The 23,843-nt window shown below is 42.8% G+C and overlaps 2 protein-coding genes and 1 long non-coding RNA gene across 3 annotated transcripts in view; 1 reads left to right on the plus strand and 2 right to left on the minus strand.

Moving 5' to 3' along the window:
• MCF2L2 (MCF.2 cell line derived transforming sequence-like 2) overlaps window positions 1-9,402 on the minus strand; it is a 210,115-nt gene extending 200,713 nt beyond the window's left edge. Inside the window, exon 1 of the mRNA XM_081086362.1 lies at window positions 8,788-9,402. Within this exon, the coding sequence (XP_080942488.1) occupies window positions 8,788-8,863 (76 nt within the window). The 5' untranslated portion in view covers window positions 8,864-9,402. The remainder of the gene's footprint in view (window positions 1-8,787) is intronic.
• A 7-nt stretch (window positions 9,403-9,409) lies between these two features.
• LOC308515782 overlaps window positions 9,410-23,843 on the plus strand; it is a 30,056-nt gene continuing 15,622 nt past the window's right edge. Inside the window, exons 1-2 of the long non-coding RNA XR_013995670.1 lie at window positions 9,410-9,630; window positions 23,175-23,668. This is a non-coding gene — a long non-coding RNA (uncharacterized lncRNA). The remainder of the gene's footprint in view (window positions 9,631-23,174; window positions 23,669-23,843) is intronic.
• Window positions 21,057-23,843, minus strand: part of KLHL6 (kelch like family member 6) — a 91,967-nt gene continuing 89,180 nt past the window's right edge. Inside the window, exon 8 of the mRNA XM_081086376.1 lies at window positions 21,057-21,550. Within this exon, the coding sequence (XP_080942502.1) occupies window positions 21,544-21,550 (7 nt within the window). The 3' untranslated portion in view covers window positions 21,057-21,543. The remainder of the gene's footprint in view (window positions 21,551-23,843) is intronic.

The raw sequence follows: 23,843 nt of genomic DNA on the forward strand, positions 1-23,843 counted from the left end.
TCTACATAGAGGTACTCTTCTATACTAAACAAAAGTGCATGGTGCTGCTGTTACCTCGCCATTGTAACTTTATCAGACTTTTTTTTTCCTAAGGAAGTACAAGTAGGTAGGACTCCTAAAACGTTCTTCCTTAACAAAGTCTTATTCCTAAGTATTACATATTTATTATGTCTAAAGACAAGGAAGTAAATCCTCGAGTTTTAAATGATAGCTTTTCTTTACAAGAGAACCAAGACTCAGAGGCAAAGTGATGTGCTAAAGGCTGCCCAGCTGTTTGCTGGCAAAGCCTGGGTACAGCCTTACTTCATTCTGGAAAGGCAGGAATTATCCTTGATATTCTCCACAGTAGAGAAAATGATCACCTCTAGAATCAGTATTATTTACACTGATTCTAAGGAATCCTGACTTAATAAATGACCATTCTCTAGATCAGTGATGGCAAACCTTTTGAGCTCGGCGTGTCAGCATTTTGAAAAACCCTAACTTAACTCTGGTGCCGTCACATATAGAAATGTTTTGATATTTGCAACCATAGTAAAACAAAGATTTATATTTTTGATATTTATTTTAAATATTTAAATGCCATTTAACAAAGAAAAATCAACCAAAAAAATGAGTTCGCGTGTCAGAGGTGTCATAGGTTCGCCATCACTGCTCTCTAGATCACGGGTAGCTGTTATTATCATGACAACATTTGGGTTAATTTTTGTTTGGTGCCCTTTACCAAAAGCTGGCGTCTCACATCATAAATACAGTGGCATCTACTCAGACCTTAGAGTACCACATTCTATCTGAATAAATCTAACATCCAACTGAAATTCCATTTCTCTGCCTTCACCATCCAAATATGGACAATTCAAAGGCGTAAGTCACAGTCATCTTCGATGCTCAGTGGAGCAATGAGGTAGCTAGTTTCCAAGGTGGCAACTATGGTAGGCAGAAAAAATGCCTTCCTCCTCCCCATCCCCAAAATACCTGTGCCCTGATACCCAGAAACTGTGTGGGTCAGGTTACATGGCAACAGGAATGAAGGTTGCAGATAGAATTAAGTCTGCAAATCAGCTGACCTTAAAATAAGGAGGACCCATTTGACCCAGTGATCCCACTTCTAGGAATATATCCCAAGAAACCAGAAACACCAATCAGAAAGGATATATGCACCCCTATGTTCATAGCAGTACAATTCACCATAGCTAAGATTTGGAAACAGCCTAAGTGCCCATCAGTAGATGAGTGTGGATTAAAAAACTGTGGTACATCTACACGATGCAATACTATGCTGCGGTAAAGAAGAAGTTCTTACCATCTGCAACAGCATGGATGGAACTAGAGAGCATTATGCTAAGTGAAATAAGCCAGTGAGAGAAAGATAAATATCACATGATCTCACTCATTTATGGAATATAATGAACAACATAAACTGATGAACAAAAACAGATCCAGAGACAGAGAAGCATCAATCAGACTGTCAAACCTCAGAGGGAAGGTAGGGGAGGGTGGGGCTAAGGGGGAGAGATCAACCCAAGGACTTGTATGCAAGCATATAGACCTAACCAATGGACACAGACAACAAGGGGGTGAGGGTATGACTGGGAGGATGGGGGGTAACATGGGGATAAGGACACATATGTAATAACTTAATCAATAAAAAAATAAAATAAAATAAAACACACACACACACACACACACACACACACACACACACACGAGGGCCCAATATAATCGCAAGGGTCCTTAAAAGTGGAAGAGAAAAATAAAAGAGAGAACCCTAGAGATGACAATACAAGAAAGACCAGATGTTGCTGCCTTTGAAGATGGAGGAAAAGGGCCACACGCCTAGGACTGCTGACAGCTTCCAAAAGCTGGAAAAGGCAAGAAAAAGAACCTCCAGAAAGGAATGCCACCATGCAGATTTTAGCCCATGAAGACCTGTATTAATGTCTGAGCTACAGAACTGCCAGAAAATGAATTTGTGCTGCTTTCAGCCATTAAGTTTGTGGTATTTGTTAAAGTGGCCATAGAAAATAAATATAGAAAAAAATAAATATTTAAAAAAAACAACAATTATACCCCTTCCTGGGCGGGCATGTTCATCCTCCCAGTAAGAAGGGGAGGAATGGCCCCTCCCCTTATATCTGGGCTGAGCCCGGGACTGCTTTGACCAGTAGATTTTGGAGGAAGCAACTTAAGGGGACTTCAAGCCCATTATCAAGAAGTCCTTGATCTAGCAGGTTTGACTCAGTGGTTAGAGCATCAGACCCTGGACTGAAGGGTCACAGGTTCGATTCCAGCCAAGGGCACAACCTGGGCTGCAGGCTCAATCCCCAGCCCAGTCAGGATGTGTCTCTCTCACATCAATGTTTCTCTCTCTCAGTCTCTTCGCCTCCCTTCCACTCTCTCTAAAAAAAATCAATGGAAAAAATATCCTTGGACAAGGATTAACAAAAGTAAACAATCAAACATACAAAAAAGTTCTAACAGCTTCTGCTTTGTACCTATCAGAGACCTGGGCTTCTAGGTAAGAAGTACAGACACCTGCTGGAGAAACAGCCAAATAGGGAGACCCTGAAAGATGAGATACCACCCTGTAGAGAGAGATACGACATGAGGGAATATCAAGGTGACAGCCATACAGCCCCAGTTGCCATCTGATTACAATCACTTGAGGGAATCGTCATGAGATATAATTACATGGCTGTTTAGGAGTGGTTTATTACCCAACAACAAATAAAACACCAAAATACTATCCAACAACAGCAACAACAAAAGCTCATGGCCTACTAGGCATGTTGTATCACAAGAATAAGTCCCATTTAAATAAGCCTTCCTAAAGAAAAGTAATTTTCACTTACGAAATCAGTATATACTTTCACTCCAGAGTCTTTGTTGAACAATTTAGAGAATATACCCATCTTAACAAATTAAGTCTTCTCATCTGTGAACATGGAATGCCTTTCTATTTATTTAGGGCTTCTTTAATTTCACTTAACAATGATTTATAGTTCTTAAAGCACATGTGTTACACTTCTGTTATCAAATTTATTCCTGAGTATTTTGTTCTTTTTAATGGTATTGTAAATTGAATTGTTTCTTAATTTCATTTCAGATTGTTCATTGCTACTGTTTAGAAATAGTTTGTTTTTGAATACTGACCCTGTATCCTGAGACCTTGAACTCATTTACTAATTCTAGTATATATATTTTTAGTGCATTACTTAGGATTTTCTGTACATAAAATGCCATCTGCAAATATAGAGAGTAGTTTTACTTCTTTCTTTCAAACCTGGAGGCCTATTATTTCATTTTCTTGCCTAACTGTACTGGCTAGAATCTCTAATACAATGCTGAATGAAAGTAGTGAGGATAAACATCCTTGCCTTGTTCCTGACCTTAATGGGAAAGCTTCCAGTCATTTAGTATTAACTAGGATATTAGCTGTGGGGTTTTTTAAAAAATATCATTTATCAAATTGAGGAAAATCCCTTCTATTCCTAGTTTGTTGAGTGTGTTGTGTGTGTTTTTAATCACAAATAGGTATGAAATTTTGTCAAATTCTTTTTCTGCTTCTACTGAGATGTTTATGTGGTTTTTGTCCTGTATTCTATTATGGTGTATTATATCAGTTGATTTTCAAATGTTAAACCAACCTTGCTTTCCTGAGATAAATCCCACATGATCATGGTGTATAATCCTTTTTCATATGTTGCTAGATTTGGTGCTAGTATTTTGTTGAGGCTTTTTGTGTCTATATGCGTAAGAGATATTGGCCTAGGTGTGTTGTTGTTGTTTTTCCTTGCAATGTCTTTGTCTGGTTTTGTATTAGGGTAACACTGGCTTTATAAAATGAGCTGAGGAATATTCCCTCCTCTTCTTTTTTGAAGAGTTTGTGAAGAGTTGGTATTAATTCTTCTTTAAATGTTTGGTATAATTCACCAGTGAGGGCATCTGATGTTGAATTTTCCTGTGTAAATGCTTTGTGAGCATTAAAGTAGGCTAAGCTAACCTATGATGTTCAGTAGGTTAGGTGTATTAAATGCATTTTCAACTTACAATAGGCTTATCAGGATATAACCCCCATTGTAAGTTGAGGAGCATCTACAGTAGAATTGAAACTATGTATTGTTTTTAATGCAATGAAATATTATTTTATTATGGATAAGAGAACTTCCGTAGATATTTAAATTAAGCATTTCTTAAATTTTATTTTGCACTTTGCAATTTAGTTGTCAATCAGTTTTTGTGTTCCAAAAATTCTACTATAGAGAGCCCAATAGAAAAAAATCACTCAGATGCAGTTAATTCACTTTTGGGATAGATGAAGTCATTACTCCAGCATGTCTAGTTGTCCCCACTGGACTCATTCCTATCTAAGCAGCAAATACACTAATTAGATCCTGTCTACAGCACAAACAGCTGAGGATCCTAGCCATTTCAGTCATTATTCCATTGTAGAATAATGAGTCATGGGCTTAATTTCTCAGTTTGTTCTTTTTCTGGTTGCATATTATCAATGACAGTATCATCCTAAAAGTAGTGATCTGGGTTACGAGTCAAAATTCTACAGCTTTTGTCACCAAAACAGCCACCAATCCAATCTCCAATATCTCAAAGGATATTCCTTTCTGCCTCACAGTTTAATTGGGTATAGCCAAACACATGAAATTATTTTAGAACAATAATAGAGTAAGATCAAAATCAATACTTCTAATATGAGATGATAATCTGAGAGAGTGAACAGGACTTGAAATATGAAACCTGAGTGGGGGATTACTCACACCAATCAGCTAGATGACTAAGATTTTCCACTGACTGGAAGCCCCATGTGAGCAATATGTAGTCTGTCTATCAGAATCCTAGAGCAATCTGAGATGTATTAGAAAATTCATGTGTACTTAGGCAGCGCCTCTGCATATAAATAGCAGTACAGCAAGAACTTGCAGAGAGGATTCAAGAATTGAAAAGGATGAGGTGGGGAAAATCAAACTCTTCTGATTCTGAAATTCTGTGGTTGAACCAATGTGACTCTACAGTCCAGAATAAAGGGGGGAGAAGATAATCCCACTTGTGTCCTGCATGGGTAAAAACACATCTGGACACTGTTCACATGTGAACTGCATATTGTATTAGGGTCCCTGACAAACTAACAAAATCCAAAGAAGGAATGAAGCACATCACATAAAAAACATCTGAAGGGCTTAATGTTTACTTGAAAAATGGAGCTTAAGAAGCAACAGAATTATCCACAAATACTTCAGTCCTTAAAAGTCTAAAAGTTGCCTGACATTACTGAGTACTCAAGCTCCAGTCCAAGGCACAACCAATCCTTCATACATTCAGCAAACATTTATTCTGCATCTTCATAGAGGGAGACCCTGTGTTAGGTAACTAGGCCACACAGATAAGGAATGAGGAGTCTAGGAGCTGAGATAAGCACTCAAATAATCAACTAACCATAATACAAGGAAGAGTGTGGGAGATGTCATGTGAACAGAACAAAACCTACTTAGGGCATCAGAAAGGGGGCTCATTGTGTCCCACTGACAGGATGAAAGAAGTACCTGAAGAAGGAAGCGCTGAATTTCAGGACTTGCAAGGTTTGTCCTATTTCTGTGAGGAGAAATATATTAAAGGGTCATTCCAAATGGAGGGGAAGCAGAAGAAAATGTTTGGAGGTGGGAACACATATAGTAGAAAATATAGTGGAACGAAGCTGAAGGACTCAGCCCACGTTGCCCAACCATAGATACAGAGATAGCAAGTATTAGGAGAAAAGACTAAAAGGTGTCAAACAATAAAGAGCTTGTACTCCAGGCTACAGGGAATGACTATGTAAGAGTAGCATGAACGTTTTTGTAATATACAAGTGCCATGTTGTTGTTTTTATACCAGTAATTCCTGGTACAGGTTAGAGGCAAACACAGGAGAGGCAAGAGGCTTGCACAATGGTTACTCAGAAGGAAATGAAGTTCTGAAGCAGGTCAGAGGCAGATAGCAGTGGGAATGGACATGAAGAGACCCATTAGATATTTCAGAAACTGAATCAACAGGACCCTGACCTGAATCTTTCAAATCTCAGGGATCATGGAAAGAGCAGAAATCCCAACTGGAGGAGGAATTGGCTGAGAGACAGAGGTGGACAATGAATACGGAAGCACATGTTTAAAAATATATAACTGAGATATAACATTTTAGTAGTTTGTTTTTCAAAAGTCTAAAAATGTGATAAAGACTTACGAGATAAAACTTGAATGCCTCTTTCTCCTGGGACCTATTTTATTCCTTAAACCTTCTGAAGCGTTATCAGGTCTTATCAGAATAATGTAGTACTTTGGGGTAAAAAGGCAGCCTACTAATCCAGCACTTGAAGCCAAGATGGAGATCTCCACAGCCACTAGGACCTTGCCCTCGGTGCTGTGGTAGATGGAGAGGATGGTGACCCAGACACAGCAGAACACCATAGTTACATGATGCTTCATATTGTTATGCAGCCAAGTAGGTAGGACCAGGAGAATGTTCTTCCCAACAACCTTACTCTAAGCACTTCCCAACCCTTCCCCAATTCACCATCACACACCTCAAATGCAGAGTCCTCCATCTTAGCAGAAGTTTACTGGCTGCTTATTGCAACTCCCCATGAAGACAGGGGCTACTGCAGGGTTAGAGACCTCCTCGGTGAGAGCCCCAACAGAGCATGGGAAGAGCTGCCTTCTGGTCCTGTTGGGGTCCAACCCCAGCAGGTCCAGGGGTCCCCAAAGGTGTGGATGGAGTCGGCGAAGAAGGAATGACACGGAGACAGCATTCAGTTGATCAGCAGCCTAGCCAGGATCTCTAGCCAAGTTCTGTCCAGGATCTCCAGCCAAGTTCTGTGTTTTATTGTCTTGTTACATCTGTATTTATACCAGCTGATATTTATCCTGTCAATTTCTATTCCAAAGGGCGTTTCTTATCTCCATTCCAGGGAGTAAAGATTATGTAGCTTAAGGGTAATTGTTCATAGTTAAAGTGATTAACTACCCGCCTGGCATTTAGTTAAGGGGTTTTATTCCCTCCCTAACTTCAGGGAAAAATCCCTACCTGGGGAAACAACCTTTCACGGAGAGGTGACCTTGGTTAAAACACATAGCACTAAGGGGAGCAAACATATTAAGAACAGTATGCTATATACGCCAGGTCCCTTGAAACATATGCTGTGCAGATGTTTCTTTCCTGCAGCGACTGTGTCAAGCAGCAAGGATGGACCGGCTTCCGGCATGGTCCCAAGCCTATCATGTGTTACCCCTGAAACCATAAAATATGAGTCTCCTAAAATCTCAATCCCTTCATTTGTAAGATAGGAGTAATGGATACTCCACCTATTTCATACGTTTGTGAGATTGCACGGGAGACCGAATGCTGCAAAGAGCACAGATGCCAGGGGTCCGTGGTAGTTCTTTGAGGGCAGAAACTACACAAATTCATGTTTGTATCATATACGGAGCTGACTATTGGAGGAGGGACGTAGCAAGATGAGCAAAATATACCATAGCCTGGACCCCACAAGCAGCCTAGTGTTAGCCAAGGAATACTGCCTACCAGTTCTTGAGAACTATTATTCAGGTCTCCCTCCAGGCCCAGTGTCCCGCCCAGATATGACCAATAACACATTCACAGTGTAGATGGTATTTTTACCCACAGTATCTCACAAATAGCCTTGGAGTGAGTACGGAAGAATTATTAAACCTCCCATTTTTCAGCCTGACGTTCAATGGCTTATCCAGGGAAGGACTCAAATCCAACAGGTCATACCCCCAATCCACTGATCTTTCTCTACACCAAAATTTCATGCATAGGCTGGTATTTGGCACAGTCATTTCAGCACTCAATATCTTGCAAATGTCAAATTCTCTTTTATTAGAAGGTATTTTTCTTCTTATTTCATCCTGCCTTCAGCAATATTTCACATTCAGCCCTCCTTGTCAGGACTCTACTGACCTTTTCTCTTAAAGTAAAAACAAAAACAAACAAAAAACCACCGTTCAGTGGCCACATTTGGCACCAGACACATTTTTGAAAACAGAATCATCAAAACTGGACCTTTCCATATAAATCATCTTCACAAAGTATATCCCCACATGTGTATCATTCAAGATGTACATCATTATTGCACATAAACACACTAAACTAAAGCCCCCAAAGTGCAATGATGACTCACTAATTCAATTAAGATTTCACATATAATCACCAAGAAGGAAGTTCTAACAAGGTAAAAACTTCCAGACTCCTTACCAGTGGAAACTGATTAGCATTCACGGAAGGGTCTCAAAGTGAAGTGAGCACCAGAGAAAATGACCCGACATTCTAGTCACACCCACCCAAAGGCGCTGGCCCTGGATGTGTCCAGGGAAGGGGTCGGGGAAGGACGCACGTTTCACTAGGAGCCTCCAGTGGTTTGGCAGCAGTTTCTGCCCGAAACACCTGCATTTCTCCCTCCTGCTCCCATTACCTGGTAAACTCCGACACAAGTCCTCACCCCGAGTCCCTGGTCGGAAGCAGGTAATGGGTCCTCTAAAGCTCAGTAGACCTCGCGGTTTAAGACCCAACAGACTTGACAACCCCCAAGGATGCTTGTTACCGACCGCCCGGAGCAGCGGCGAGGCCCAGGCGCAAGGCGCGCGCGCGCCCACGGCCTTCGCTGGGAGGGCGCCGCCCCCGGGCTGCGGGTGAGGGCAGGGGGAGAGGAGACCCCGGCCTACTCCGCCCGCCCCCACCATTAATAACATGCAAGAGAAGAAAAAAAAATTCTCTTACCGACGTGAGTGGTCACTGTGGCCAGTCGCCGGGTGAGCTCTTGGGGAGCCATTTCTTCTTTTAACCCAAATAACATTTCGCCGGGAAAGAAACAAACGGTCAGTTTATAAACAAAAAAAGCGACAGCAACTGTTTCTACTGCTGCTCTGGATGGTTTCCAACGGCATCTCCTCCGGAGGGTGCCCTGCCCTCACGCTCTTCGTCGCTCTCTCCAGGCACAGACCAGAGTCGCTGCCAGCCAGGCCAACTCTGCGGGGCTGGGCCGGGCGATGCCAGCCACGCCCTCCGGGGATTATTTTAAAGGTGAAGCCGGGCAGCTCGCCCAGCGTGACGTCTGGCTCAGAGAGGGAACGGCAGCTGCGGAGCTGAGAAAAGCAGGGCGCTCCAACCTCCCTCCAACTGCGCCACGGGCCTCCGGGGCGAGGGAGCCAGGCGGGCTCTGGCTTTGCGGTCCTGGGCCGTCGGGTCGCCGGCGCCACCTCCTGAGGGTCGAGGTGGGGATGCTCGGTCCGCTCTCAGGGGGCCGCGCGGAGCCTGGGAGCGCGGAGGGCGGAGGTGGCCGCGGGACCCGCTGCTCCGCGCCGCCCACCCCACGCCCCGCCGCGCCGCGCGCCCGGCTCTCCCCGCCTCGGCGCCCACTTTCCCCTGGCGGGCGGCACCGAGGGCTCCGGGGGAGGCGCGCACGCGCCCGAGCGCAGCCGGTTCTCGCGTGGGGCTGCGACCCAGAGTCGGGGGAAGGAGACGGCAACGTGGGCGCTTGCGCCAGCACCGGGTTCTGACCGCCAGCTGTGCGCCATTCCGGCTCGCCCCTCCTCCTCCCCAGGTATCTGCGGAGAAGCCGAGGTGAGCAGGGCCTGACTGGGAGGGGCGGGCCAGCGCCCCAGGATTCGGGAAGGAGGGCTGGGGGGCGGCCTGCAGCCGGCTCCTTTCTCCTGCTCGGGGCTGGGGGGCTGATGCGGAGGGTGGGGGCGGTTGGCGTTTGCTCTCCCCACTCAGTTGGAGGTTTTCTCACGCAGTCATAGCGTCCACTGGACACTCCTGTACTTGGAGCCGGACAGGGCTGGGCATGCGGGTGGGTACCCGTCTCCACCGCGCGGGCTGTGCCGTGCGCCGCCGCTCCGTGTGCCGGGCGCGCCACTCCCTCCTGCGAAGGTCTGGCACCGCACCCATGGGGCCCTCCTCCCCCATCACTACAGGAGCCGCTTCTCGGAGCAGCTGTCGGGTGGAGACGCTGCCCCAGCTTCCTTAGGTGGCTCCAGATGCCGCCTGGCGGGGGCGGGGGGGGGGAGGGGGGGACAATCCCGGTCAGCATGGAGGGGGGTGAGGGGGAGGAGCCTGCGCAAACGCAATCTGGTCAGATGGTGGTCCCTCAATACCTGACAACTGAGGACCCTGAATATCCTGTGGCCACAGTGCCGGGTTCACCAACGTGTCCTGAAAATGCCAGGAAACTCGGCTCTCCCCTTCACACTAAACAATATACATTTTATATAATTTCTTATATAATAAAAGGCTAATATGCAAATTGTCCCCTCTGGAGTTTGACCAACCTGGAGTTGGGCTGCTTGCTATGACCGGCAGTGACCACCAGGGGCGGCACAGACTGAAGGAAGGCTCTAGCCGACAGCCAGGGGAAGGAAGACCCAGATAGGCTCTGATCGCTGCCCAGGCCTAGGGACCTCATCTGTGCACAAATTTCATGCACTGGGACTCTAGTATTAAATAAATAAATCCCAACTCCAAGCATCGTGGATCCAATTTCTTTCTAGTAGTAGCCACACATCCCCGGGGCTTGGGGACATTTTTTTTTTTTTTAAGAAGGGGGTAGGTTCTCAGGATTACAATATTTTTTTTTAATATATTTTATTGATTTTTTACAGAGAGGAAGAGAGAGAGATAGAGAGTTAGAAACATCGATGAGAGAGAAACATCGATCAGCTGCCTCCTGCACATCCCCCACTGGGGAAGTGCCCACAACCCAGGAACATGCCCTTGACCGGAATCGAACCCGGGACCTTTCAGTCCACAGGCCGACGCTCTATCCACTGAGCCAAACCGGTTTCGGCTTGGGGACATTTTTAAATGCTTTCTGCAACAACTGTGGGCTGTGGTTAAGAGATGATATTAGTCTACCTGTAACATGAGATGTGTGCAGAGGTTCTGCCCTTCTCCCTTCTAGGAGGTTTGCAGGCTGCCTGCACAAGTAGAACAACCATTTTTAAATAGCAGCCTCTTGCAAGAAATTCAGAAAGGGGTTAAAGACCAAAAGAAGTAAAACAGCTCTGGATTGTGTTTCCATGGTGGTTTCTGACCCGATTCAAGAGTCACAAGTATTTTTGAGGAAACAAAGGAGGTGTTGCCTATTGATAGTAATCAGAACCCTGGTACCCAGTCAAAGCCAATTGTGAGTTTAGATCACTAGAAATGAGCCCGTTGCCTAGGAGACTGACGTGGAACTGATGACATCGCAGATCCTCAGCTTCCTGGATTAGGCCATGCCCTCAGGGTGAGAATCATGAAAAGAAGGGAGAGGGGGAATGGAGAGAGGAAAGGGAGGCAGGAGAAGCTTATGAATGGGAATGAAAGCAAACAGAGACAGAAAGAATAAATCACACTCAGAGAGCTGCTGTCCTTTCCCACACCTGTACCTTCACAATCTTCAAAGGTCCCCATGCAAATGAGTTGGCTGGATTTATGGCAAGATATAGTAGGCAGTGCCTGTCCTCACAAAACAGTTCAGGACTGGCTGGCATGGCCCTGTGGTTGAGCATGGACCTATGAGCCAGGAGGTCACGGTTCGATTCCCAGACAGGGCACATGCCCAGGTTGCAGGCTCAATCCCCAGTGTGGGGCTTGCAGGAGGCAGCCGATCAATGATTCTCTCATCATTGATGTTTCTCTCTCTCCCTTTCCCTTCCTCTCTGAAATCAATAAAAATATATTTTAAAAAAGAAAGAAAGAAACCAATTCTGTCCCACATCTCTAACACATGCTCTCCCAGGGCCGGAACTGCTTCACCTGGGTCATGGGGGCTGTGTGTGCGGGGATGTCGTCTGTGATCTAAAAGTTCCCTTCTCCAGTTCTGAGGTCCTGTAAAAAGGAATGAGCTCATAGCTTTCAATAGCTCATAACTCGTTCCTCCAAGAAAATGGTCATTATCTCCATTGCTCTTATAAATGTGGACATGCTTCTGGTCTCTCCTTCCCCGCCCTCCTGCCTTCCTCACTTCCTTTTCTCCTTCCTAATTGTGATCTACATCCCTCTAAAATATGGCAAAATTAAGGAACAAGCCAGAATAGCCTGCCTCCCTCTCTAATTAATTAAATAACAATCAGCCACATCTATTGAACATCAACTATATGCCCAGAGTTATGATAGGCAGTGTCAAGTATAGCAACTACCACCTCTATATGACAAGGGACTTCTCTGTGCTTATTATAATGGTAGGCATTTCACAAACATCATTTAAGCCTCACAGTAACCCTGTAAGGGATTGAGTCTCATTTTACAGATGCTGCTGGTACAGGGACCAAACTGCATATTACTAATCTTATGAATCTAGACCCGTGGTCGGCAAACTCATTAGTCCACAAAGCCAAATATCAACAGTACTTCTTCAAAAAAGACTCGCCCAGGCCAAAAACCGACTTCTGCGCATGAGCCACGAAGTTTCAATAGCACTGTACGTGCGCCCGCATGTGGTATTTTGTGGAAGAACCACACTCAAGGGGCCAAAAGAGCCGCATGTGGCTCGCAAGCCACAGTTTGCCGACCACAGATCTAGACCATTCTCTTCTTTCAGATAAGGGTTCACCTGAATTTACAAAGAGAAACCATCCTCCAAACACTGCCAAGGGAGATTCCACCTCCCTGTTAGTGGACTATCAGTACTGCCTCTGACAATGAAGAAAAAGACAAAGGACCCCTCTTGGGTGCCCCACGTGAGGATGAGGGATGCCTGAGGCACCACTGGGGGACCACCTAGTTTAGTCTAGATCAGTGGTTCTCAAACTAGCAGAATCACTGTCCAGGTGATTTTTCAAAAATCCTAACCCCATTTCCAGAGATTCTGATTCAGTAATGTGGGATGGAACCTGAGAATCTGCATGTCTAACAAGTCCCAGGAATTCTGATGCTGCTGGTCCCAGAACCACAGTTTGGGCACCACTGGCCTATAGCAGGGCTCTTCATACTGAGGCTGCAAACCACAGTGTGATACAACATTTATATCATGACACATAGACATACATACATGTAATTAAAGCAAAAGTTGTATGGAACAATTTTTTCCTTACTACATCTGAAACCCTGAAATACTTTCTATTCTATTTCTTTCTTTCTTTTTTTTTTTCAAAACTAGTCCAAATTGGGGAGATTTGTATTTGGAAAGTATGGTATAGTAGTTATGTAAGAAAATGTCCTTATTCTCTTAGAAATGTATACTGAAGTTTTAGAGATGAGATGCCATTGTCTGTAATTTCAACTACCCAAGAGAATACATGAGATAAATACTGGTAGGATAACCCTGAGTTGTGAGCCCAACTGTTCTAATATGCAGGACCAGACAGTGATCCTTGTCTGAGAGGGTCACACCACGTGCCGCCTACTACACAAATAACTGGATAGGTGAACCCAGTAAGTGAAAAAGTCACCTGAATCAAAACAACAATGAGGTACCATCTCACACCTGTCAGAATGGCTATCATCAACAAATCAACAAACGACAAGTGCTGGCGAGGATGTGGAGAAAAAGGAACCCTCATGCACTGCTGGTGGGAATGCAGACTGGTACAGCCACTATGGAAGACAGTATGGAGTTTCCTCAAAAAGTTAAAAATGGAACTCCCATTTGATCCTGTGATCCCACTTCTAGGAATATATCCCAAGAAACCAGAAACACCAATCAGAAAGGATATAAGCACCCCTATGTTCATAGCAGCACAATTCACCATAGCTAAGATCTAGAAACAGCCTAAGTGCCCATCAGTAGATGAATGGATTAGAAAACTGTGGTACATCTACACAATGGAATACTACGCTACGGTAAAAAAGAAGGAACTTGTACCATTTGCAACAGCATGGATGGACCTGGAGAGCATTATGCTAAGCGAAATAAGCCAGTAGGAGAAAGAAAAATATCACATGATCTTCTCATATGTGGGATACAATGATCAACATAAACTGATGAACAAAAACAGATCCAGAGACAAATGGCAGGGGAGCTTGGGGCCGAGGGGGGTGTGGTTAGAGATCAACCAAAGGACTTGTATGCATGCGTATTAGCATAACTAATGGACACAGACACTGGGGCTGTGCGGTCTTGCCCTTGGGGGTGGGAATGGCTGCGGGTGGGCGGGGGGGGGGGGGGTGCGGGGGGAGGTCAATTGGGAAAAAGGAGACATATGTAAAACTTTAGACCAGTGGTTCTCAACCTTCCTAATGCCGCGACCCTTTAATACAGTTCCTCATGTTGTGGTGACCCCCAATTTCATTGTTACAAATTGAACATAATTAAAGCATAGTGATTAATCACAAAAACAATATGTAATTATATATGTGTTTTCCGATGGTCTTAGGTGACCCCTGTGAAAGGGGTCGCGACCCACAGGTTGAGAACCGCTGCTTTAGACAATTAAAAAAATAAAAATTCACACCATTCTGACAGTCATTCTACTGTCATCTGTCTCCTAAAATCAGCCTGAATTGCCTTTGTTCCTTTGCTCAAAGATTAATTGACTATATTTGTGTAGGTCTATATCTGGGCACTTTACTCTGTTTACTTGATCTTTTTGTCTGTTCGTTCACCAAATCCATGCTTCCTTGATTACTTTTTAAGAATTTCTATGGTCAGGGTCTATGTGCATGATATATGTGTGTGTTATTATATTTTATCAGTGTTATACACACTTCGTAAACAGAATTTGGAAGGTTCCCTTCTTTTTCTGTGCTCAGAACAGAACAATAGCAATGGACTCATCTGTTCTTTAAAATTTTATCAGTAGAATTCTTCTGTGAAATAATACAGACCTGGTGCTTTTGTCATGGAGGTGTGGAGAAAGGCAGTTCTCTATCAACATCTATTTCTTCTATGGTAACTGGTCTACTTAGAATTTCTACCAGGATGTTTTGATAATTTATATCTTCTTGTAATATCATCCAGGTTTACAAATTTATTTCATAGAGTTGAGTAAAGTAATCCCATACAATTATATTAATATTTTCTGTATCTATAGTTATTTCCTCTTACCATTTTATATTTTGATTGTGCTTCCTGTCTTTCTTAGTTAGCCAACTATCTAGCCTATTATTTCTTTTTTCAAATCTTATATATATTAGTATTCCTATTTATATTTTTCAATTGATGAATTTCTTTTTTTATCCTTTCTAACTCCTCTCTTCTGCTTTCCTTAGGATGCCTTTGTTCATTGTTTCCTAATTTAAAAATTATAAATTTATTACTGGGTGGATATTTAATTTACTTTTGAGCACTGATTTTGAGTATCCCACAGAGACTAATATTCAGTGCTTTACCTATTTTTATTTTTAAAATATTTTGGGACTTCCAGGTTCTCATTCAGCATGAAAAAAAGCCTGGAAGTCACCACTCTATTTTAACAACAAGGAAAAAACTGAACAAACTGAAAAATCAATGCCTTCTTAGCTCCATAAGAGACATGAGGTGACAGGGCAAACCACTGCTCCCAAATTGGAGACACTCACAGGCAAATACAAAGAATCACAACTTATAGAAGCCCATAAGCAACAATCTCTGCAGGAACTAGTGTGGCAGTAGGGAAACCTGAACTGTAATTGATGGATTGCTGGGGGGGCTCAGTGTGTAAAAATCTAAGAAAAAATACCAGGGGATTCAGTCATGGAGAGTCAGGACACTTTTGTGAATTTTACCTCCACAAGCTCTACCAGGTCCTCACAGTGAATATGAGTTCTTTCCAACTTGATATATAGATTCAATGAAATTCCTATCAAAATCCCAGTAAGTTATTGTATGGATATTGAAAAACTGGTTCTGAAATTTATATGCAGAGACAAAAGACCAAGAATAGCCAACATACACAAATTTGAAGAACAAAGTTGGTAGACTGATACTACTCACCTTCAAGATTTACTATAAAACTACAGTAATCAAGATAGTATGCTATTGGCAACTGAATAGACAGATAAACTGAAAAGAATAGAAACCCATAAATAGACCCACATAAATATAGCCAACTGGTCTTTGATGAAGGAGCAAAGGCAATACCATGGAGCAAAGATTGTCTTTTCTACAAGTGATACTGAACAACTGGATACCCACAAGCAAAAAATAAAAAGAAAAAGAATCTGGATATAGACCTTATGCTCTTTACAAAAATTAACTCAAAATGAATCACAGGCCTACATGCAAAACACAAAACTATAAAACTTCTGTAAGAAAACAGAAAATTTAGATTAACTATGGTTTGATGAAGACTTTCTACTTACTATGCCAAAGGCATGATCTGTAAAAGAAAGAATTGATAAGCTATACTGTTGTAAATGTTTCCCTCCATGTCTCGCATGGTTCAGGGTTCAGGATCTGGAAGAGGAGCTGCACACACATGAAAGAGAAAAGACAAGAGATAATCTGGGAATATTGGGGGCCAGGCGGGTAAGTCCAACTCAAGAGGAAAGACATTCACTGGTGCTCAGGCCACATCAACCTTTTATAGTCAGAGGTAAACAAGGTAGTGGTTACCATAGTTACACAGTTCTTGTGAGTTTCACTTGTTTTGACCATAGTTACACTTCCTGCCCTTCCCTCAGCCCATTAGATTCCCAGATAAGATCTAGGGAGTGTTATAAGGTCAAGCCTAATTATGCTAAGAGGACTGAGCCCCCTAAGCTGGGACTTGTGACTTTGCCAACAAGTCAGTCCGAGGCTTAACCCTTTGCAGTCGTTTGTCTACTCTCAGCCACCAAAGCTTTTTTACCGTTCCGGTCATATGTCTGCTCTCAGACACCACAGCAAGAAACCGTATGAATCTTAACTCTATTTATTCATGTATCAGTTCATAATTTCTCTGAAAGCTCTTAAGTGTCTAAGCGACCTTGTCACAAACCAAAACATTGCCCCGACAAATTGGAGATATCGAAACAATATAAACAAACGCGGTCGTTCCACACTCGCCATGCAAAACACCGTGGCAAGTCAGTCGCCTTTTGAGAGTGAAGAAATCGACAAGCTTCGGAGATACTTTGCAGAATTTCAAATAAAGCTTTACAAATTACATTTAACTGTAATTAGGCATTCTCGCTTGTTAAGATATTTCAAAATAATGCTCCAAAATGGCAAAAAGAAAGTTACCGAAAGAAGTGTACTGCGAATCTGAAAGTAACGATGAAGAGTTTTATTTTGGCAGGAAGACCATCGGCCTCAGATAAAGATGAAAGGGAAACTGGGAAACTGCATATATTGCGGCACTGTGAAGGTGTGAAAAGTAAAGATTGCTCTGTATGTTCGAACAGAAAGATTAGGGGCGGAAGACACCAAACTAATTATTTTTGCAATGCAGGTCCGACCCTCTCTGGTTTGATCCTGGGCAACCTGCAGCGATGCACAGCTGCTTGACTGCTAGCATGGCAAAGCTTCATCAGCGTCTTCCATCTCTGGATTGTTTTTCCTCTTGTCCTCATGGCTGGAGCATTCCTGATAATTCCTCTGTTGCAGGAATCCACATGGTCTTGGAGTTGTTTTCTGAAAATATACAAACGTATTCTCGACCAAAGGTTAATAAAGGAAATTTTACTTGGGGTCCTTTTTATATTTGCCCAAATGATTTTCCTTTGGCTTATTTTGACACTACGTATGTTTTTCATGGGTGTCTTGCTGTTAGCATTACAAATGAAAGAAATTTTTTTCTAGATGTAATTTAGTTACAGGATATTTTTCCTTACATGGTATTTTTCCACTATCCCCCCTTTTTTGATTTAATTATTAGGAGACTTTTGGAAAATTTTTATAATGCAGTCTAGATAACTTAAATTTTTAATATTTTGCACAAAAATATGACTGCTTTAAGTTCATTGCATGTTAAGCAATTTTACCATGAAATGAAAATTTTGGTTAATACTACTTATTTCAGTTAAACTCGTTACTGTCAAATTTAATACTCTAACAACAATCTTAGTTTACACTGTAAATATTAATGGAAAGGATTATTTTGCATCCTTGAGAAGGCCCTGAGCATTCCTGGTGTTAGGCTGGATTTAGATATAAGGTAGCTGCTGTCAGCCAAGTCTCCGTTGTCTGGGTACCGATCTCAGCTGGGCATGGGAAGCAGGAAGCAGCCATGGGGTCAGGAGACCTCCCTCAGAAGGGGCGAGTGTTCAAGCCCCTGCATAGTTGGGGGGGTGAGGATCTGTGCCCCACCTCTGTTGACCCCCAAGTTCTCGCCTGATGGCCCCTCTGCGACTGTGCCTGTCTTAGGTTGTTCCTTCCCTGAGGAATCTTACCCGTCTCTGGCTAACCAGCCATCCTCCGGGGCCAATCAGGGTGATGTGAAGTTCAGTTCTGTCTCCTTGGTAGCCTATGCCCCCGTGGCCTCCACACCCAGCAACTGCCTTGGGATCCCCTCGCCTGCTGGCGGGACTCCAGCATTGATCACATACGTTGGGGAACACAGGTTTCTTCTCCAGAGAGGGCCCAGCTCACACCATTGGGCGAGAGACAGATCCATGGTACCAGCTACCATGAGGCTTCAACCTCAGCATGAACAGAGAGCTCAGGCAACAGCTATGGGCAATTGGATTGTAAGAAGAGGGACCCTCTTGGCAAAAAGGGCAAGAGAGGCCAATATAGAATGCTCAAGTGCCTTCCCAGGGGGCCTTCCACACAGTGGAAGGGATTAAATCCTTTCATGTCCTTATTAAATTGCTGCCAAACATTCAAAGAATTAGTTTGTAAGTTTGTTTGGGATAAATGTACAATATGCTGTTGTAAAATATCAAAAATTATTAATGACATTGTATAATAATATCATGTAAGGATATTCTTTGCTCAATTCAATTTTAAACTGGAAATTATGTTAATTAAATTTAAGGCAAAAAACCAAATTATTTACCTTTCTATATTAAACCTAGTACATTTAATTACAGTCCTCCAGATGTTTGAAGGAAAAACCTCTTTCTATTATTTTCTTGCAGAGTAACTTCCAATCAGTATAAAAATCTTTTTCTTTTACACCAAGTAACCCACAGGGTTACTTCTTGGATGTTGACTGATAGTGCTGCAAGGTCATGTATTTCAAGTCAAAGTCATTAAATTTGGTTGAATTAAAAACTCCTTTAAAAAGAGAGAATAAACTTTTGAAAACATTTCAGGGCCTGTGAAATGTCCCAAAGTCATTCCTTGGTTATAGTCTTGAAATTCAACTTGAAAGACCATCAAATACATATGTGTATATAAGATTTAAAGATTATATTCAATTCTGTCCTCTAAATTTAGTACAAGGCACACCCAGATCAATATTTCAGCATTATTTCACTTCAAAATACCTAGGTATAAGTTTTTATCATTTGATTCAGTAAACTCCAAGGTCCCAAGTTCCCAGCGGCTCTGGAAAACCACGGTTGAGGCTGGCAAACAGGCCTGGCCCAGCCCTTGACTTTAAAATGACCATAATTTTTTCTCTGGGTAAAGTCAAGAAGCAAACTTGTAGCTACATTGTTTCCTGCTGGTTGCTTGCCGGCGGGAAATTTCAAAATTGGCCACGAGATCGCACCCACAGGATAACTGTTTTTAGCTGGTGAAACAAGTTTGGTCTAACCTGGTCCATTTAAATGTCAAAGAGCTAAGCTAGTTTCTCCCTGGGCTACTGGACCTTCATAATTAATATATTTCAGTAATTCTTGAGATTCCAATCCATTTATTATTTTAAGGCATTTACTTTGGCAAATTTTCTGTAACAGACAATTTTACTGAATTTCTTTGAGGCTTTAAGATTAACTGTGGAATAGGCTTCATTAACATTTCAAAAATCACTTTATTACGGAAAAATATCAATCTTGTTGCTAGAACCAGCCTGCATTTCTTCCCTGGGTCAAATTCGTCATTTTTCTTAGGAAATAATCAGTCTTGGGTCTTATTTTGTACATTTGCAAAGAGATTCCAGCTCAAAACTCTATCTAAATGTCCAAAAACAGGACAGTTGTGCGCATTAGTTTTAAGCCAGCTTTTCTCTTTATATGTGCACAGAAATCCCAGGCCCATTTTTAAATTTTGTAAAACTTTTCAATTATGAGAAGGACTTTAAATTAGAATACTTGCCCTGACCGGTTTGGCTCAGTGGATAGAGCATCGGCCTGTGGACTCAAGGGTCCCAGGTTCGATTCCAGTCAAGGGCATGTACCGTGGTTGCGGGCACATCCCCAGTGGGAGGTGTGCAGGAGGCAGCTGATTGATGTTTCTCTGTCATTGATGTTTCTAACTCTCTATCCCTCTCCCTTTCTCTCTGTAATAAATCAATAAAATATATTTTTTAAAAAAATAAATAAATAAATTAGAATACTTGGGGAGGGGGCATCCATATTGGATCGCCATGTGCTCCCTTCTTCTCTTCCCCACATGCTGCTTTGGGGGAAGTTTCAGCAAATGACTCAGATGGCGTGTTTTTTCCCAAATTCATGCTTAATAGAAAAACAGATTTTAAATTTTTTTCTTTTTCGCTTTCCAAAGTAATAGCTAGTACCCAAGGTTATCTTAGCCAAAATTTGGTTATCATAAGATGTTCTCTGGTAATTTTTAAACAAAACATTAAGTAATCTCGTTGCGGGAGAGCTTATAGCTCTGCCCTCTCCTGCCACCTTTGAATCTCTCCACACCAGAGGCGGATTCGGCAGCGGGGTTTCATTTCTTATTACACATTTTAGATTCCAAATACAAATTAAGATTTTAATTTGGACAAGAAGCCACATTAAGATGACCATGGCACTCTTTTTTCAGCCTGATTTAAAAGAGTACCTTTTAATATTCCAATTTCTTTATAATTTGGCCTTTTTGCACAGGTGATTCTATTCATGGAGAATTAAACATTTCAGGATTAGGACATGGAGGTGGAGGGAGCCATGAAGGCCATTCCTCCCATTTTTTTCTTTTCTTTCTGCTACTCTTAAGGAGTGGAGGGTGCAAGGGGAGGAGATTTATCCTCCTTGGCCTCTCTTAAAGGCTCTAGCAAATGAAATACCATGTTCCACAAGGGAAAACAGTTTTTGGAGGCAGTTTTTTTGTTTTTCCTGCTGCTGACCTTTTTTTTTTTTTTCAAGTTCTGACTAACTTTTTGGCAAACATTCAAGATCTAATGTACCTTCTTCAGAAAACAAGGGTTATGTCTATAATAACATGCAAAAACTATAAGAGATTACCTTCTAAAGCTTTAAATTCTTAAGCATGCAAATCAAAAGTCTATAATAAAGTTTCTTACTTTTTTAAAGCCGAGTCTACTTTTTTAAAGCCGAATCCTGCCCCATTAACCTGGTTAAGAAAAACGTTCCCACCCCGCTTACAGCTCCGGACTTCTGCAGCTGATCGTGGGCTTTTGTGTGCGGTGAAATATCCCCCCACCTTTACGGTGAATTTCCCTACCTTTACAGTGAATTCTTTGTTCCCCACCTTGCTGGTGAAACTTCGTTTTTTTGCTCTAGCGAAACCTTCACTGCCAGATTTCCCATTGGGCGCCAGATGTTGTAAATGTTCCCTCCACGTCCTGTGTGGTTCAGGGTTCAGGATCTGGAAGAGGAGCCGCACACAAATGAAAGAGAAAAGACAAGAGATAATCTGGGAATATTGGGGGCCAGGCGGGTAAGTCCAACTCAAGAGGAAAGACTTTCACTGGTGCTCAGGCCACATCAACCTTTTATAGTCAGAGGTAAACAAGGTAGTGGTTACCATAGTTGCATAGTACTTGTGAGTTTCACTTGTTCTGACCATAGTTACACTTCCTGCACTTCCCTCAGCCCATTAGCTTCCCAGATAAGATCTAGGGAGTGTTATAAGGTCAAGCCTAATTATGCTAAGGGGACTGAGCCCTCTAAGCTGGGACTTGTGATTTTTGCCAACAGGTCAGTCCGAGGCTTAACCCTATATCGGTTCCCCACACTATACCATATTAAAATTAAGGTTTTCTGCTGTGTGAAAACACTAACAGGAGAATAAAAAGAAGCTGGAGACTGGGGGGGAAATATTTACAAAAGACTTATCTGCTGAAGAAATGTTACCTAAAATATACAAACTCTTAAAACTCAACAGTAAGAAAACCAACAACCTGATTATAAAAGTGAACCAAAGACTGTAAAATACATCTCACCAATGAAGATATACAGATAGCAAATAAACATGTGAAAAGGTGCTCCAAAAAGAAAAATATAAAAATAAAAGATGCTCCATATCACATGTCCTCAGGGAACTTGCAAATTGAAATGACAATGACATACCACTACACACTTGCTAGAATGGCCAAAATCCAAAACACAGACATCAACAAATGCTGGTGAAGATGGGGAGCAACAGGAGTGCTCATTCATTGCTGGTGGGACAGTAAAAAGATGAGTGGTTGCCAAGGGTTAAGAGGGGTGGGGGAAGAACAGTCAGACACAGGGCTTTTAGATCCCATTTTTAGTGCAGTAAAACTACTCTCCATGGGATTATACATTTTTGTCCAAACCCATAAAAGTACAATACCAAGAGTGAATTTTAATATAAACCCTAGCTTTCAGTGATTATAATGTGTCAATGTGGGTTCATTAATCATAACTCTGGTGAGGGATGTTGGTAATGGGGGAAGCTATGCATGTGTGGTGGCAAGTAGTATATGGGAAATCTCTGTATCTATGGTCAATTTTGCTGTGAACCTAAAACTGCTATAAAAAAAAATAAAGTCCAATATGTAATACTTTCTACAATAAAGGTTAAAAAAAAAAAAGTCCACAAACTTGCAACTAGAAGTTGAATAAGTTCGGTGATCTAATGCACTGTGTAGTGATTATAGTCAACAACACTGTTATTATATACTTCAAAGTTGCTAAGAGATTAGATCTTGAATATTCTTATCACAAAAAAAAAGAATAAGTCTGTGACATGATAGAGGTGTTAGCTATGGCTGTGGTGATAATCTTACTGCAATACATAAATGTATCAAATAAATCCATTGTATACGTACACCTTAAACTTACACAATATTATATACCAATTATATCTCAGTTTTAAAAATAGCATTATAGAAAAATTGTCTTAAAATTCTGTAATTTTGTGTTTGAGATGATTAAAAAGAGAATTTTTAAAAACATGTTTTTCACATTCTTGAAAACCCAAAAGTTTGTATTCTTATCCCACACTCTTTTATATCCTACGACAGCTACCCTCTGCCCTTAGCGGCTCTAAAGATGAAAGGCCATGGGGGTTCCTCGCCCTAGAGCCCAAGAGAGAGAGAGAGAGAGAACCCCCGGGGCCGCAGGAGGACGGACGGACAGCATCCCGGCTGCTCAGGGGGCTGAGGACCCAGCAAACCCCTCGGAGCAGGAGCCCAGCTGAGGAGGCGGGACCACACGCGACGGGCGCGCGGTCCGATTGGCCGAGCGCCACAGAACCTGCTCGGTCCTTTGATTGGTGTGAACGGCGACGCGCCCTCTCGAGTGCCTCGCTCGGATTGGCCAGTTTCTCGGCCCAGACCTGGACGGTGGCCAGAGGAGGACAAGAGACTTCTGTGCGGGATGAAGGGACGTCTCGGGAGGACGTGTGAGCTGCACGTCTACCAGCGGCCGGGATCCAGGGGCACGGCGGCCACCGCTGTGATGTCGGTGCTGCTGGTGGCGCCTGAGCGGACCGGCGGCAGCGTGTCCAGAGCCCGAGGTAACGGGTGTGTGTGGGTGGCGGGGAGGTAGGGTTCCTGCCCAGGGGCGGGGCCTGTGCTGTTTGGCCCCCTTTCGCAATGAGAGATGCGCGGGTACCCGAGGGTGGGAGAGGAGGAGGACGAGAGGAAAGAATCTGCAAGTCAGGGAAGTCTGCTTCCAATTCCACCTGCGGA

This window comes from Myotis nattereri, assembly GCF_964212035.1.
Source record: "Myotis nattereri genome assembly, chromosome: 3".
NCBI classification, from domain to species: domain Eukaryota; kingdom Metazoa; phylum Chordata; class Mammalia; order Chiroptera; family Vespertilionidae; genus Myotis; species Myotis nattereri.